This window comes from Triplophysa dalaica, chromosome 20, assembly GCF_015846415.1.
Source record: "Triplophysa dalaica isolate WHDGS20190420 chromosome 20, ASM1584641v1, whole genome shotgun sequence".
In the NCBI taxonomy this organism is placed as follows: domain Eukaryota; kingdom Metazoa; phylum Chordata; class Actinopteri; order Cypriniformes; family Nemacheilidae; genus Triplophysa; species Triplophysa dalaica.
Window position 1 is genome coordinate 3353707 of NC_079561.1, and position 16077 is coordinate 3369783.

The 16077-nt window shown below is 37.1% G+C and overlaps 4 protein-coding genes across 10 annotated transcripts in view; 3 read left to right on the plus strand and 1 right to left on the minus strand.

Moving 5' to 3' along the window:
* The window catches only part of clstn1 (calsyntenin 1), a 33945-nt gene extending 28176 nt beyond the window's left edge, over window positions 1-5769 (plus strand). For all 4 annotated transcript variants that reach the window (XM_056733304.1, XM_056733307.1, XM_056733306.1 and 1 more), the window contains 5 exons: window positions 222-392; window positions 550-695; window positions 1301-1436; window positions 1772-1956; window positions 2471-5769. In XM_056733304.1, coding sequence (XP_056589282.1) covers window positions 222-392; window positions 550-695; window positions 1301-1436; window positions 1772-1956; window positions 2471-2671 — 839 coding nt within the window. In that variant the 3' untranslated portion in view covers window positions 2672-5769. The remainder of the gene's footprint in view (window positions 1-221; window positions 393-549; window positions 696-1300; window positions 1437-1771; window positions 1957-2470) is intronic.
* A 755-nt stretch (window positions 5770-6524) lies between these two features.
* lzic (leucine zipper and CTNNBIP1 domain containing) lies at window positions 6525-9860 on the minus strand. Of its 4 annotated transcripts, none has more exons than XM_056733313.1 (7): window positions 9735-9860; window positions 9147-9257; window positions 8895-9030; window positions 8621-8719; window positions 7251-7346; window positions 6994-7075; window positions 6525-6897 (listed from the first exon to the last, which is right to left on the minus strand). In XM_056733313.1, exons 2-7 carry the CDS (start codon window positions 9245-9247, stop codon window positions 6839-6841), a joined length of 573 nt encoding a protein of 190 aa, XP_056589291.1. In that variant the 5' UTR covers window positions 9248-9257; window positions 9735-9860; the 3' UTR covers window positions 6525-6838. The 4 variants fall into 4 exon arrangements, with proteins under 4 accessions (XP_056589291.1, XP_056589290.1, XP_056589289.1 ...); XM_056733312.1 differs by lacking the exon at window positions 9735-9860 and adding an exon at window positions 9622-9731; XM_056733311.1 differs by lacking the exon at window positions 9735-9860 and adding an exon at window positions 9582-9719.
* nmnat1 (nicotinamide nucleotide adenylyltransferase 1) lies at window positions 9817-12876 on the plus strand. The gene is made up of 5 exons (XM_056733309.1): window positions 9817-9956; window positions 10210-10345; window positions 10448-10631; window positions 11840-11970; window positions 12293-12876. Exons 2-5 carry the CDS (start codon window positions 10231-10233, stop codon window positions 12670-12672), a joined length of 810 nt encoding a protein of 269 aa, XP_056589287.1. The 5' UTR covers window positions 9817-9956; window positions 10210-10230; the 3' UTR covers window positions 12673-12876.
* Window positions 12877-14214: 1338 nt separating this feature from the next.
* On the plus strand, window positions 14215-15889 carry rbp7a (retinol binding protein 7a, cellular). Its single transcript, XM_056733315.1, has 4 exons — window positions 14215-14350; window positions 14557-14735; window positions 15038-15139; window positions 15222-15889. Exons 1-4 carry the CDS (start codon window positions 14278-14280, stop codon window positions 15273-15275), a joined length of 408 nt encoding a protein of 135 aa, XP_056589293.1. The 5' UTR covers window positions 14215-14277; the 3' UTR covers window positions 15276-15889.
* Window positions 15890-16077: the final 188 nt, after the last annotated feature.

Here is a 16077-nt window from a genome sequence, read left to right on the forward strand (position 1 = left end):
CGTCTCAACGGCTATCGTGGCCCACGGTTGCTTAGCGACGACAGGAGACAGGAGAACGCAAAGTCCAGGCACTTTGGAAAGGAGAGCGCAGTGCAGCTAGCGTTTTCCGTGCGAAATGTGAATCGTGCCTAAGTTTAGTGCATTTTAAACATTGTAAGTCTATTTTTCTCTCTTTTAATCAGTTTTGAACATGAAATTCTATGACTTTTGTTTTTTGCCAGTGCAAGAGACGGTAGTGTCTGAGGAAATCATGCATAACCTGGATACCTGTGAGATGACTGTGGTCGGAGAGGATCTGAACGGAGATCATGAGAGCTTGGAGGTGGATCTGGCTCAGATCCAGCAGAGAGGTCTGGAGATGAGCTCTTCCAACGTGGGCATGATCATCACAGGTACAACATAAAAAAAACACCTGCTGTTGGATAGATATGCTTATACAATTACATGTAGTTGTAGATTTAGAGTTGTACGTTCAGATTCAGCAAATAATATAAACATGAGAGTATTGTAAATAGAAGCCTAACAGAAGATGCTTGTGTCTCTCCACAGGTGTTAACACTATGGCAAACTATGAACAGGTGCTGCACCTGATTCGCTACAGGAACTGGCACACTGAGGCTCTGTTTGACAGGAAGTTCAAACTGGTCTGCTCGGAGCTCAACGGCCGTTACATCAGCAATGAATTTAAAGTGGAGGTATGGCCGACTACATGCTACTGAGCTGCATGATGGGGTGGAAGTGCGTCGGCTGGTATAGGATGTGCTATAATGTTTATTCAGCAGTATATAGACACAGCGTGATCTCAGAAAATGTTTAGTTGGCACACGATGGATTCAGACCCGGCTCATCCAATCAGATTTGTTTTAGTTTCAAATCTTTTTTGGCTGTGAGGAATAGTTCACCCCAAAATGAAGAATGATTTACTCCCTCACGTTGTTCCAAACTGTATAAGCGCAGAAGAAGATATTTTGAAGAATGTGGGACACCAAACAGTTCTGGGGCATTTTTAGTTTATGTTTGTCAATGGTGCCCTAGAACTTTTGGTCATTTTTCCAAATGTCTTTCTTTGTGTTCAGAAAAGCCACAATATGTATACATGTGGAACAACTTGAGAGTGAATAAATGATGACAGAATTTTAATCTCTAACTGTAAACTGTCCCTTGAAGTGTTATATAATGCAAAGCAGCTGTTGCCAGATTTTTCATCATTTATTTCTTTTCCATCTAGTTTATATTATGTGCAAAATGTACTATACTCTACATATGCCAGAGGAATGATCGTCTTTTTTTATATAATCAGGTCAACGTGATCCACACAGCAAACCCCATGGATCATGCTAACAACGCTATGGTACAACCTCAGTTCATCAACCAGGTCCAGCATGCTTCAATGGACCTGTCAGGACACAACCTGGTCAACACCCATCAGGCCTCAGGTATTTGTTCTTTGTTCCACCGCTTCCTTTTCCTCTCCTCCACTCACCCATCTGTTTACTTTTCTTTGAGATAAAGACGTTTTATTGGCCACTTCGTTCCTGACAGTATCTCCCTCAGATTACTACACTAATCTCTCATTTAACCTAATCCAGATTTTGTAATCAAATGTAATCTGCGTAATGTCAATGTGCACCAAAATGGAGCCCAGTTTCTTTTCCATGAGTGCTCCATCAGTGGAAAGCTGCCGTTTTAGAGATTAAGCACAAGCGGCGTCATCTGGACTGCTTTTTAGAAACATGCCAAATGTGAGTGAACGTCTCTCCTCTCTTCACAGTCGTCCCCAGCGCCGCCACCGTTGTTATCGTGGTGTGCGTGAGCTTCCTGGTGTTCATGATCATTCTGGGTGTGTTCCGCATCCGCGCCGCACATCAGAGCACCATGAGGGACCAGGAGAACGGAAAAGAAAACGAGATGGACTGGGATGACTCGGCACTCACCATCACTGTCAACCCCATGGAGGTGTGTCACCTGATCAGATATCCAAATGCACTTAGAGTTAAAAAGAAAACTGTTGAAAACTGAATGTCACATGCATACATAGGTTTTAAAGGAAATATAGTGGCATCTAGAGGTAAGGTTGCGAATTGCAACCAATGGCTCACCCCTCCCTTACGAAGCACTGTGGTGGCTGACACAGGGCTAAGATGTCGTCACGTTTTCACTTCTTTGAGAAAAATTATTTATGAAACACACAGAGCATGTGTGTCCGTTTTGGGCCACTGTAGAAACAACATGCAAGGGTGTATGTAGATAGAAATTGCTCATTCTAATGTAATGAAAAAAACATATCACTTCACTACGTAAGTTCTTTATCCATCTCTGAAGACAGAGTTGAGTATATTACATTGCATTTCTGTCAATAGATCCTTCAAAAAATGACACACTGGACCTTTAATAACAATAGCATCCTGTAGTAACCTCATGCATCATACAGTCCAAAAATGTTTAACTGTCTTGTTCTTTCATCTCATAGACTTATGAGGACCAGCACAGCAGTGAGGAAGAAGCAGATGAGGATGACGAAGAGGACGAGAGCGAGGATGGCGAGGAAGAAGATGACATCACCAGCGCAGAGTCAGGCAGTAGTGAGGACGAGGCCGGAGAGCCTGAAGACCAGCAGAGCTCCAGCAGACAGCAGCAGCTGGAATGGGACGACTCCACCCTCCCCTACTGAAACCCACACGCAACACCCGAAACGCACACGAATACACACACAAACACTCTCGCACGGTCACACCCCTCTGTCAATAGGGACGCCCACGTTCCCCTTCCAGCCCCTACCTACAGAGCCATGCGTCCCACAACGAAACGCGGAACTAAATGAAATCCTTACACAATGTATGTACAATATAGATGCGAATATATCTGGTGTCTGTCGTGACAGGTGTTGCAGCTTCTTTTCCACAGGCCCAGGCTTCCCTACTGACATCTTATCGTGGTGGTATTCTGTGTAGCCTAGTTCTCACAAGATATCTCAAGTTTGTGATTTATTTAACCTTCTGTCCTTTCCATGGGAATCCTGGCCTAGATTTGCATTTCTTCAGAGCCGTGTAAGGACACACATCCCCGCACTTTTGTTTTGACGTTCTGCTATACGGAACCGAGAATTATTTGATGTATTATCCTCTCACATGATTTTAATGATTTGCCGGATCTAGAGGAAACGGCATTCTTCGGTCTCTTTCGTTCTCCTCTCTTTATATTGAATGGCGAGATTTGCTATCATGGGTATGAAAGAATACAACTGCTTTTTGATATTTTGTAAATACGACCATGTAATTAGTCAATGTGTTAGTGAAAGCCTATCCAGCGGTTTCCGGTATATAAAACCACACTGTAACGTTTACCTGCTGTAGAATATTTATGTCCGAGATGCTTTTCGCATGTTTCGAAACATTCAGTGAAACTCTTCCGTCTTGCTCGTATGGGACGTTCGCTTCACAGAGAGAGAAACCCATGACAGGCTGAGGTTTCTGTGACAGATTTTATTCGACTTTCCTCTTGGAGGTGGATGTGCATCTTATTTTTGGTTTTTATTTAGTAGCGTGGGGTGGGCGTGGAATTGGTTCAGCGCTTCGCCAAATATGGACGCTCGTTTTAGCTGAGCTTGCAATGGCACAAATGCTGTGTGAGTGATGGCCCACTGGGCACAGACGTTTATGTTTCGGGGACTGATAATCACGTTCAGGTGATAAACACACCGTTGTCTATTGCGTGGTACTGTATGTTGTACATTTTAGGCACACTGCGATTATTTAAGCCATTCTGAAGTGATAGTGCTTGTATTTGTGTAAGACATTAAGACAGATTGGAATCACAGAATGCTCTCGTACCTTTCGACTGAATTGATATGGGATGTGGAAGTGATTATCAAAAGCATCGTTAGATGTGTGTTGTATTTAACAGACCTCTGTTGATCAAAATTTAGCTTGGGATGGTCACATGTATGAACTGAAATGGGGGGATTTTTTATTTTTATTTAGGATTTTATTTTTCTATTTTTGATTTTTAAATTTAGGATTAACCCTGTGTTGTTTAGTCAGTTGTTATTTCAAAGCCCCTTAAAGTCTTTTTGGCATTTTAAAGGGCTAACCCTTATTCTGTCACAGCGCATTGAAGAATTGCATTTCAGCTTACAGGTTGAGCATTACTCTTAAAAAAATAGATAGATTTTATGATGGAACTGTACTTTAGAGTTATGTAAGATATTTGTTTACATTTGGTAAACCTTTATTCTCTTTTGGTGATGGTGTGTTCTCCAGATTTGCATTTCTCTATGTAGTTGTTTCATTCTCCTACTTCGATTGGATCCCCCCCAGAAAATGGTCATTCCCCTCCCCGAAATAGCCAGTTTTATTGTAAAACCAGAAAAACACGTTTGAATATATGTAGTTCCCAGTGGGCTTAAAAAGAATGTTACGAATTTAGGAGAATGTTTAGTGAAGAAAGAAGTGAAGCTTTTGGGTTTTTTATTCAAATGCATGAATTTCCTCCTAAACTGAAAGGCTTTGTTGTGATTGGTACGAATACAATTTCAGTCAGAAAAGGTACAATGTGGGTCGTCGAGAAGGTCTGTTTTTGTGACCGATGAAATGGCAGTGGGAGATTTATTCAGAAATGTTGGCCCTTTCTTTTTTTAATCCTATATGAATTCATTTTTGTTTCACGTTTAGGTCAACAGGTTCCCCTTCATAAATCCAGGTGGAGTAGCCTTTTGCCTATCACACCACGTGAATAACAGAACTAACATTCATCCATGCCATTTTAGTTGTTGCAATTCTCTTATTTTATAATAATTTAATATTAGATTTCTTACATGTACAGGGAGGCGATTTCTTTTCTTTTATCTAATTTCACGTTGTAGGGGTCAACGGCTAGTTTTATCAAAAGTGGACGTTTTAATTGTCCAACATAGATGTCTTGTGTTCATGTTGATGTGTAGCTTGAATAGGTCCATACTGTATCATCGATGAATATTGTACTAAATCATGTTTGACAAAATCCACTTCTAAAAAGATGTACTTTATTGAAATTGTTAGGCAGCATACGTGGGTACGAGTTGAACAGTTTGTGTATAGTGAAAGGTGACGTGTATATCCTGATAAAGATGAGGAGGGCAGCATGAGATCTTCAAACATTTCTCACAATTATATTAGTCACACAATGTTTGTTTTCATACTGTATTCAATCATTTTGTTTAAAAACTATTTGATCAAAGCAGATCATTCCATGAGACCAAAATTTGGTATAATCAATGTTTGTACTGAAAATCGCACAATTCTTTGTCTACCCCCTTTCTCCCTCCTAATACAAATATTTCATCTGCGGCGGAAACCGTGTTTTATGGATTTCAAACTATGTGATTTTGTCACGGTCGTGACAATTTTAAGATGCTGACGCAGAAACGTTCCCAAATAAAATGATCTGCTCAGTCTGAACAGTTGTGGTGGGGATTTAAAGGGGCATCGTCTTTGCATGTGTATCAGATATAAATATTTTCTGTAAATGACACACAGAACTGTGTGTTTGGAGAGCTGAAGATGGGTCAGGACAGAATATACTACTGAAGCAAAGATGAGCTGTCACATATTGCAGCTTTCAATGGTCATTGGTCACATTTTGAATTCTTTCTTTCGCTCTGGAAATGAGAATGACGTAGAATTGTTGGATGCTGCCCTCAAGCTCATTCACTTTTCTGATATTCTGAGGAAAATTATAGTGAAGTCGATGCTTGTTAATGAACAAAATAAAGGATATTGAGATGGGAAAATGTTTTGGAATACAGACTGCTTTTTTACACAGTTTACCAGTGCCGTTTTACCTTTATATGGGATAATATTATAATAAAATTATGAACACATTTACAATATGAATTATTTTAATGTATGTGTATAATTGTACAATACTGAGTAAATAACGGTTACTTTAATGTTCAGGATTTATGAAAAACACACTTTCATCCTCAAATTTATTCAAAATGTGAAGGAATGGTAAATGTTTTCTTACTAGTGAAAGGTCTGCAATCATTAATTCATCTTGATCTTTCCTCAGAAATATTTTATGAGGATTCAATGATGCATAGTGATATAGACCACAGCAAAGGTTTGTGGGATTAGAGTGCCACCAAGTGCTTAAGAAGTGAACAACATCTAAATCTGCTATTTACAATATTCTCAATGCTGTCTAATGGTTTAGGTATAAATACCTGCTAATGTTATAGTGAATAAACTCTGTTGTCGGGCAAATTATTGTATACTTAGTACAATCTTTTATGAAATTTTACAATAAAAAGAATTAACAGTAATTAATGCATTCACTTAAATGCAACAAACATGAACTAATGAATTTAACCTTATCGTAAAGCGCATTTACACATTGGTTTGTACATTTTTACACTCAAGTGATTCCCGATGATGACAATCTGGCAGATATTTCTGACCACTTTTTCAACCAAACACAACCTATACTATTGTTCAGAAATATATTAAAAATCATGTGTGGAACAACAAAATAAACACACAACACTATTTATATGCAGCCATTGAATATATTCAGATACAAAGTATTTACAAACAACACACTGGTTAAAAAAAATCACAAACACAATTCAAATTCATAGTAGTTACAATCCAATACTTGTACCAAAGGGGTTATTGGCTGAAGACAATATGCTCATTCTAAAAGCATGTCAAAGTGTTTAGAACGATGTAAACATTTTTTCATTGTACCCACATAAGTACAATCAGCCATAAAATGTGCAGGAAATTGCAACCATTATTAAAAACGCTGTACAGACATTAAAAAACACAGATATAATTTAGGCCACACCTGAAGTTAACCTTTATGTCTGGGCGTTTCCAACACCAGAACTGGCCAGTGCCATCATTTTATCTTCAGATCCTGGAGAGGCAAAACAAATGATTTGTTAACCATAATTTCTATAAATTGTAGTACTAAAAGTAGAGTTTTAGCATTGTTTGTTAATTCTAATCTTACCGAAGCTAGCTGTGACCTTCTCAAACTGACTCAATTTAGCACTGGCATTTGCAGAAAGGAAAGCTTCGTCTTCTGGTGTAAGCTGTGCATTCAAAGTAATAGACATAACTCGTATCAGTTGAGAAACAGATATCACATAACACATGATAAAGACATTTACAGGTTGTCAAAGTACACAAAACAACAGGATACAGTACAGTGTAAAGTAACAGGTGTGGCTGTCACACAGGGTTGCTGTGTCATAATAAGTTTCTCACCTTCTCGCCGAGTTTTCTCAGAGCTGTGAGGATCTCCACTTTCTGCTGAGTATACACATCTCGAGGAAGCTTTCCAACCATCACGTCACGGTCCATCTGATGAGTTCACACAGTGTGATATGAACTTTTAATATTAGCACAAGTCTACAGTGAGTGCTCAAACATTTCGGAAACATTACAAAACCATTTCAAGTTTTAAAAGTTAAATAAACACTGACTTTAGGTATTTTAACTTAAATAATAAATTATAATGGAAATTTCTTCTTTACTCTTTATAAAAAAATATATATATATTCTAAATTAGCTCTGTATACTGTGTTAGGTTATATGAGACCATATGCACTTATGCTTTTTGTTGTCCTTATGCTGTCCCAATTGCTTCTATTGCTTACCCCACTTTTTTTTTTTAGATTATATTCAACTTTATTGTCATTACACATATACAAGTACAGTGTAACGAAATGTAGTTTAGGTCTAACCAGAAGTGCAATTCGCAAGTGCAGGATATACAGTGTGAATAAATACAGAATACAATATTAGGAAAATACTATACAGTGGGCATGTACTATGAAAAACAACTTTACAGAAGGAATGTTCTATGAAAATATGACAGTCGGTATGTACTATGAACAATATATACAGAAGGCTATATACTGTGAACATTAATGTACAGGTGGTAATGATTAGATAACAATTAGACTATACAATAGTGCAAGTGACTTAAGTGTGCATTAATTATAGACATCGCTATTAAAGTTGCAGTGCAATAGATGAGTTAATGCGGTTATTAAAGGTACGGTGCAGTAGATGAGTTAATGCGGTTATTAAAGGTACGGTGCAATAGATGAGTTAATGCGGTTATTAAAGGTACGGTGCAGTAGATAAGTTAATGCAATTAATAGAGTTACAGTGCAGTAGATAAGTTAGTGCAGTTATTGAAGTTAAAGTGCAGTCGATGAGTTAATGCAGGTAAGTCTGCACCTGTAAGTCACGTTGGATAAAAGCGTCTGATAAATGACTAAATGTAAAACAAATCTGCGAATTGAACAATCATCAGGTTAGTAAATCAGTATGTTGTATCAGAATGTTGCACTAGTCGTTTTAGATTTTTGGATCCATCTGTATAAAATCATTGTAAGTACATAAAATAATAAAAAAGGAAAAATATATGTTTTAAAATAATAAAATAAAACGAGTAGCGACAAGGACTACTACCATCTGACCGAGTCTCAGCTCTGCTGGCCTTACGGTTTGGGCTGCAGTATCAGTTTTAGGGCAGAAAAATAATAATAATAAGAAATACAAATACAATAAAAAAATACAATAGGTTTCTAACCCTTCGGGCTCGAACCCTAATAACAAATAGTCACCTCAGCCATTCTTGTCCTCAACTGTCCTGGCTGCTTTTTAGCAAACAGCCGAATGACTTCAGGTGTCTTAAATGCTTGGCTGATGGCAGCTTGGATCGCCTAATGGATAAATATTTACACAGTTAAGAATCTCATCACAAAGTAGTTTTTCTTTTTCTTAGTTAAGACATCTTTTAATAGCACTAACATTATAAATCTTTACAACAAAACCCTTGACTATATGTTTATATTGCTGAATTACAGGAATGTTTAAACAATACATGTTATTTCTCACCAACTGCATTCCCCCGAGTTCATCAACCAAAGTCATGTTTCCAGACATTAACTTCTTCAATGATTCATTGAACTCGCTCAACTGCTCCAACGTCTCTTTTTTAGTTTCTTCATACTCCTCCTCATCCAGTTCTTCTCTAAAAGGAAAATAAAAACAGATGAAATGAACTGACATTACAGTGTTTATCAGTGAATAAAGGAACTGCTTTGAGAACTGTGAGGGTCTCATCGGTCATGTGAAGGATGTCATCACCTGCACTCCTCTAAGTCCTGCAGTTGTTGCATCAACCGGTCCAGCTGTTCTTCCATGTTTTGTCGCAGTCTACTCGTTTCTGATTTACCCCGAGACGCCATTCTCTATATCCTGAAAGAAATCACAATTTTGTTTTTTACTTTTCATCTGTTCATACATAACATAACATAACATAACATGTTATATACATCATCTCATCTTTGATCTGATATCCACCCAGTTACTTCTATAAACAGTTGCAATAAGTTCATAGAGTTTGTTTACTACCCTTGACAGTTCTGACGATGTTAAATAGCATTCGGGCAATATCACATTCTCTGTTGTATTCTTTCACCGCGCTGTTAGCGTAACTTAGCTAGCGCTCAACCAGCAAAGAATAAATAATACAAACTGAGAAGTGCATTGATTTACGCATTGTAACGAAATAATTCCCACCCGTTTATCTCCAATAAAAGTGTTCTTTAAAAAATAAAACCTGGAGTAAGTTCCCACGTTCAGTTGCAAAGGCGTGGTTTGCTAGCTAACGTTAGCCTGTACATCTGCGTAAATGTTGCGCAGAGTTGAAATTCCTGAAGCAACGATACTAACATTTGACTTGCGCAGCTCTGAACTGTGCGCGTTTGTTCCAGAATACTTTTACAGCTGTAAGATCAAAGATCTGATTTGTATTGAAAATAACTTTGTATTTGTCGCACGTATTGTGCCATATAAAGCAATATTTCACTGCGTTTATTGGTTTCTGTGATGACCAATAAGAGGCGGTTTTGGTGATAGGCAAACCAAAATAGGAAGCACGAGACAAGTGTGTTGGTAAGATGCACGTTATTGTTCTTATGCGGTTTAACGTAAATCAGTTACATGGTATTGTTTGTTATGTTTTTAAATGTTTTAGGTCCTTTAATTTTTTTAACTAACAATTATCTTTAGTACTCAATAGAAGTCTGGTGGAATCTCTCTGTTTCCTGGTTCATGACAAATTTTCTTGCTAGAATCGTGTTTATACTTTATTCAAATATTTGTCATTTTCAAGTCATATTTCAACCTGACTTTCTTTTTTCTGCAGACTACATATTTTATGTGATCAATGGCATCAGAAGAGAAAACCAAAGTTGTGCTACTTGCATGCGGGTCATTCAACCCCATCACAAACATGCACCTGCGCATGTTTGAACTGGCTCGTGACCACCTTGAAGACACTGGTACATACATTGTGCCATATACCTCTTAAGATATATAGCTTTTTATCTCTTGATATTTTATCAGCATATTTTTATGCATTTATTTGTACATTGATGTGTCAGGTAGATACAAGGTGGTGAAAGGAATAGTATCTCCAGTTGGGGATCCCTATGTGAAGAAAGGTCTGATTAAAGCCTGTCATCGACTGAGGATGGCTAGACTAGCCACAGAGAATTCTGATTGGATCACAGTGGATGACTGGGAGTGTCAGCAGATAAAGTGGGTACAGACAGCCAACGTTTTACGGTGAGAACCTTTTCACATCACACGCTTTTGAAGAAGAGTGAACAATTTAATTTTGGTTTGAAGTGAAAGATAAAACTAACACAGTCTGTTTTCATCTAAATATTCTTAGATGTCATGTCAGCCTACATGAGGTTTTGTATGATTACACAGTGTTTCGCCCAACCTTTTTATAGTTTAATTTTGAGCTTATATCAATAATTATTATATATATATTGGTATATTGCAAATAATTATTTAGATTTTCCAATCCTCACTGTCAGAAAATTCTAGAAATGTCTGTAGCACAGGGAAGGTGGGATGAAACGATGAAGGGTGAATACGTCTGGAAATTTGTTCGTGAGGACAGTATTAGTCATAACAGACAGAAAAATAATCAAATGTACACTTCTGAAGTTTTGGACGACTCGTTTTTAGTAACTATTTTGCTAAACTATTATTTAAAGCTCAATGTTATGCCATTACCTTATAATTTCTGCGTACGAGTAATAATAAAGCATCAAATTCAAGACTCTGCTCCTGGGCTATAAGACCACCGCTGGTTTGGCACCCCCTTATCTTCATTCACTTATGCAGACTTATGTACCCGCCAGACCCTTACGCTCTGCAAATGAATGACGTCTTGCGGTGCCATCCCAAAAAGGTAAAAAATCGCTCTCACAAACCTTCTCTGGATCGGTTCCATACTTGTGGAATGATCTGCCTGCTGCTACAAGATCAGCAGATTCAGTCGTCATCTTTCAGAAAACTCATCTCTTCCGTCAGCACCTGACCAATCATTTCTGATTTCTACATGCTTACATAAACTAAATTTGGCTCTTTACACTATAGTAGGCTTTGTGAGAGATGTTTTTATTGCTCTTATGCTTGTTGTTGTCCTAATGTTTGACCCAATTGCTTCCATTGTTTACCCAACTTGTAAGTGGCTTTGGATAAAAGCGTCTGCTAAATGACTAAATGTTAATGTAATAACCCAAATGTGTGAAAATATCTTTGTTTTTACGATAGATAAAAAAACTGATTTTCATATTCAGCATATTAGACATCATAAGGAAATATTAATATTTAAAGCGAAAAACATCTTTAATTTTTGAATTGTGTTATTGATCGTGCACGTGTCTAATATTGTCATATTGTTTGGGTGATGACATTTACATCACAGTATTATGCTAACATCCTGAATCATTTCTATTGGATTCTGATCTTATCAGGCATCATCATGAAGAACTTATTTCAAATGAAAACATCGATGACGACGTGGACAAAGGGAAAAGGAGGAAAAGACGGAAGCTGGAGCAAAATGAAAACGCCGGTCAAAGCTCTTGTATTAACTTAAATGCAGGTACTGTAAATAATCAAGAGAAGCTTAAAAAGTCACAATGTCACACCAAGTAAGAAAATTTAGGAGCCGATATTCCCTTAGGGGACAATAAAATAAAACATTGTAAAAGCAAGTGTTTATGAGCGCTTACACTATTCAACACAATTTGCATGTCTCCGCATAGTCTGATTGAATTCTTCTGTAAAACATTCAGAACGCTTAGAACAAATTTGAAGCAATTTAATTGTGATCTTATGTTAGTAACGAAGGAAAGCGTGTCAGGTGTTTTAACGCAGTTTCTGATGGTCTGAACTGTGTTAAATTATTATAAATATGCTTTTAGATACTCCCCAGCTAAAACTACTATGTGGCGCCGATGTGCTGGAGTCCTTTGGCGTTCCCAACCTTTGGAAGACGGATGATATTGAGGAGATAGTGAGCCACCATGGTATGGTGTGCATCACCAGATACGGCTGCGACCCTGAGAAGTTCATAAACCAGTCTGACTTACTGTACAAACACCGTGAGAACATCCACGTGGTTCGAGAATGGGTTACCAACGAGATCTCAGCCACTCATGTGCGCCGGTCCCTACGCAGGGGACAGAGTGTGCGCTACCTGCTGCCTGACCCTGTGGTGAACTATATTCAGGAGAACAATCTGTTCACTGCAGAGAGCGAGCAGACTAACGCAGATGTGATACTTGCCCCTTTTCAGAGATAAATGAGCCCTAACTAGTCTGTTTTTTTTCTCCTTTTCGTGGAATGCTTGTGTGTTATCCAGAATATCTAGATTTACAGTCTGTTGTGCACTCCCATCTTGATCAAGGAGTGATTGCTTTGCCTTATCATGTGTCACTCAATAGGGTATCAGATTTTATTGTGAAGTATTCTTATTTAAGTCTAAATAAAGACGTTTTAAAGATGATTGATGACTTTTGGATTTGATTAGCTCATGGATTTGGTAAATGTATCAATATCTAGAATGGTACGTGTTTTGCATTTTATAAAGTAATAAACCTGCAGCTGGATACTTTTTGTTTATTGTAACCATATTTATAAAAAAAAGCTTAAAGTAGTGTAAAGTGTTACCGTTCATTGCATATAAGGTTACTATAGAATACAAACTGTGATGCAATGACTTCAAAAATGTATTTTAAAGATGTTAATATGAGTTGAACATACTGCTTTAATCTATCACAACATTGTCGTCCAGAATAAAAATGTGAGAAATCCTCAAAATTGGGAATTTCCAAAACGTTGTTTAATAATTAGTCATCTTTCAACATTAATTTTGGCTAGATCACACTCCTCCTTAGTAAAGTAGTTCATTTTCTGGGGAGGTCACGCGTAAAACAAACATATATGTCAATCTATACGTCATTCCCCAAGCACTGCCTGAGGAATTGTGCATGTGACCTGCTAAGATTGTTCTTACTCTTAGATGTATAGAGTAAAAAATTGACTTATGCTGTACATACTTGAGTTCCCCTTTTTACAGATATCAGACTCACTAAACCTAACATTTTCAGATGTTCTCATTCATGTATTCATTGACTGATGAACAGGCCTTCGCTTGTTTCTGTCATTTTGATTGTTTTGCATATAATGGGAACAGTCACATTTGACACTTTGGCTCCCCGTCCAAGTGATTTATATAAAAGGCCTTAGGATAAAAGATGTTACATCATAATGAAACATTCACAGTAGCTTTATTAAACAGACAATGACATGTGTAGCAATAACATTGTGACCTAGTCTATATTTATCATCCACCTTTGTGGCAATTCATAGTGATAATGTGCGTAACTGTTTTGACGTGTGGTGTCATGTGATGATGTAATGGGATCTCTTGGCCTGCAGTGGAAAAAATATTTTCAAAATAAAAACCGATGTCACCCAAGGCAAGAAAATAAGTTGATTGAGATGTCTGATAAAAGTTAAAAACATGGGATTAAACATGGATAAATCATTTATTTAGTTGCAATTACTTTACAAAATAATTATGTGAAAATTTGTGTTTCTATCATCCTCTTTATAAATTTCATTATATATATATATAATGCATATTTCAACCATGAATGGATGTTGTACACGTGTAGTCCTCATGGGTGTGTACAGGCAAACCATTTACAACTAAAGACTTGCCAGACACGTTTTTCCCTTACGTAAAAACACACAAAAGGCTCATCTTTAAAGCACTGAGGGCAGATGAAAGTTAAAAGGACAGCCCACTGTGCCGGCAACACATATAAGAATTGAGAATCTTTCTCTCAGTCACAGGCTAAACATTGTTTTACTTTAGATCACTTTAGAGTCTGTTGGAAATATGCCTTTCAATCTCTGTGGTACATGGGACATGCTCAGCAATGTCAACTTTGAGGGTTACATGATTGCTTTAGGTACAAAAATGCATTTTTATATTTTCATTTTTTCTGTCAGAATAGACTATTGCTTTGAATGATGGGTTACTTATATTTTTAACATTTTCTCACGATTCATTTACTAATTATTTACTCCATTGCTAACTTTATGTATTTATTTATATACATGTATATCTTCGATGTGATCATGTCTTTCACGTATCCTTAACTGTGTTATCTTTTAGGAATCAGCTTGTACACCCGTAAGATCGCTCTGAGGCTAAAACATCGTAAAGTGATCGAGCAGGTGGGAGATCAGTATGTCATCAAGACCCTCAGCACATTCAGAAATTACACTTTTTCATTTAAAGTAAATGAGGAGTTTCAAGAGTTTACCAAGGGACTGGATGACAGACACTGCAAGGTAATATCACATTTTATATCATTAGAAATTACAGATCATGTACATCATTCATTTTCCAAAAACATGACTTTCACTTGTTCTAGCTTGTTACAATGAAGGTAGATAGGAGATAGAGACATAGTCTCCATTCATTTTCATTGTATGAAAGAAAAACAGCTTGAATATCATTTAGTCAAAAACAAAGTCATATGGGTGTGTATTGACATGAGGACACGTACATAATAACATTTTTATTTTGGGGTTGAACTATTTCTTTAACTGGTGAAGGACAAGGTTAACACTAAAATTCCATCTGTCAACAGTCACTGGTGCAATGGGAGGGGAACAAGATTGAGTGTGTACAAAAGGGCGAGAAAAAAAACAGAGGATGGGCACACTGGATTGAGGATGATAAACTCCATTTGGTATTCATACCATTAACCTTTGTATGTATCTTTTCTGTGTTTTTTTTTTCGAAATACTCATGTAATGATCATACTTTTACAGGAGTTGTACTGTGAGGATGAGGTCTGCAAGCAAGTTTTCAAAAGGGTTGTCTGAAGCTCTGAGAGGTTGAGCTGACTTGAAAAGACACACTTTGTTTACACTTCTCAGTCAGATGAATATGGGTAAGGTCTTGGAGCTCCACCCTGTGTGTCAAAACGTAATCAATTCCGACCATTGAGGCATGCAAACTGAACCTGGAGTGGTACATTATTGGATGCATTGAGCATGAATTGTATTACCACTAGAGGGCGACATAAGACCATCTGCACACATTGTATCAATGGATGGTCAACACACTGAAAACATTGGACACCACTTGGTATCGCGTATGGAGCAATGTGCTAGAACTATTGGCCTGAATCATCTATGCCAGAATCATCATTTGACTAGAATAAGACATATTTAAGGGCCTTGACTTTTTTTTAAATAGATGCTTTACTATTGTTTAAGATTGTTATTTTAAGTTTTGTCTAATTGCAAAGTTTGTATGAGTTTAATCACATCTAAGCTGGGCTGTCAATCAATTGTGCAATAATAGCATTAAATGTATTAAATATGTGTTTTTTTATTGAATTGCAGTTGAATTGTATTGCTACTATAATGTTGGAGTTTAATCATAAACAAACCATATAATAATCTTATAAAAACAGATTATTATTTTGACCATACTTTATACAGCCTGCAGTGCTCAGTGTATTTGTATTTATTAGATATATGTGTTTATCAGTGAACCTAGTAATAGAGGCCTATAGTGAAAACAGTTCTCGCTAAATAATTGGGAATATAGTTATAAAGTGATTAATAACTGCCTATTTTATACGATTGCTATATTAGCGTTGACATTCTTTTCATTTGA

Bases quoted from the DNA above. Each gene is read 5' to 3' on its own strand.
- lzic (XM_056733313.1), bottom strand. From the start codon at position 9,247: ATGGCGTCTCGGGGTAAATCAGAAACGAGTAGACTGCGACAAAACATG. The intron at 7,076-7,250 runs GTGAGAAACTTA...TTGAATGCACAG, and splicing joins TGAGAAAACTCGGCGAGAAG to CTTACACCAGAAGACGAAGC. The intron at 6,898-6,993 runs GTAAGATTAGAA...TTGCCTCTCCAG, and splicing joins GAAGGTCACAGCTAGCTTCG to GATCTGAAGATAAAATGATG.
- rbp7a (XM_056733315.1), top strand. From the start codon at position 14,278: ATGCCTTTCAATCTCTGTGGTACATGGGACATGCTCAGCAATGTCAAC. The intron at 14,351-14,556 runs GTACAAAAATGC...GTTATCTTTTAG, and splicing joins GGGTTACATGATTGCTTTAG to GAATCAGCTTGTACACCCGT. The intron at 15,140-15,221 runs GTATTCATACCA...ATACTTTTACAG, and splicing joins AGGATGATAAACTCCATTTG to GAGTTGTACTGTGAGGATGA.
- nmnat1 (XM_056733309.1), top strand. From the start codon at position 10,231: ATGGCATCAGAAGAGAAAACCAAAGTTGTGCTACTTGCATGCGGGTCA. The intron at 10,632-11,839 runs GTGAGAACCTTT...TGATCTTATCAG, and splicing joins CAGACAGCCAACGTTTTACG to GCATCATCATGAAGAACTTA. The intron at 11,971-12,292 runs GTACTGTAAATA...ATATGCTTTTAG, and splicing joins TTGTATTAACTTAAATGCAG to ATACTCCCCAGCTAAAACTA.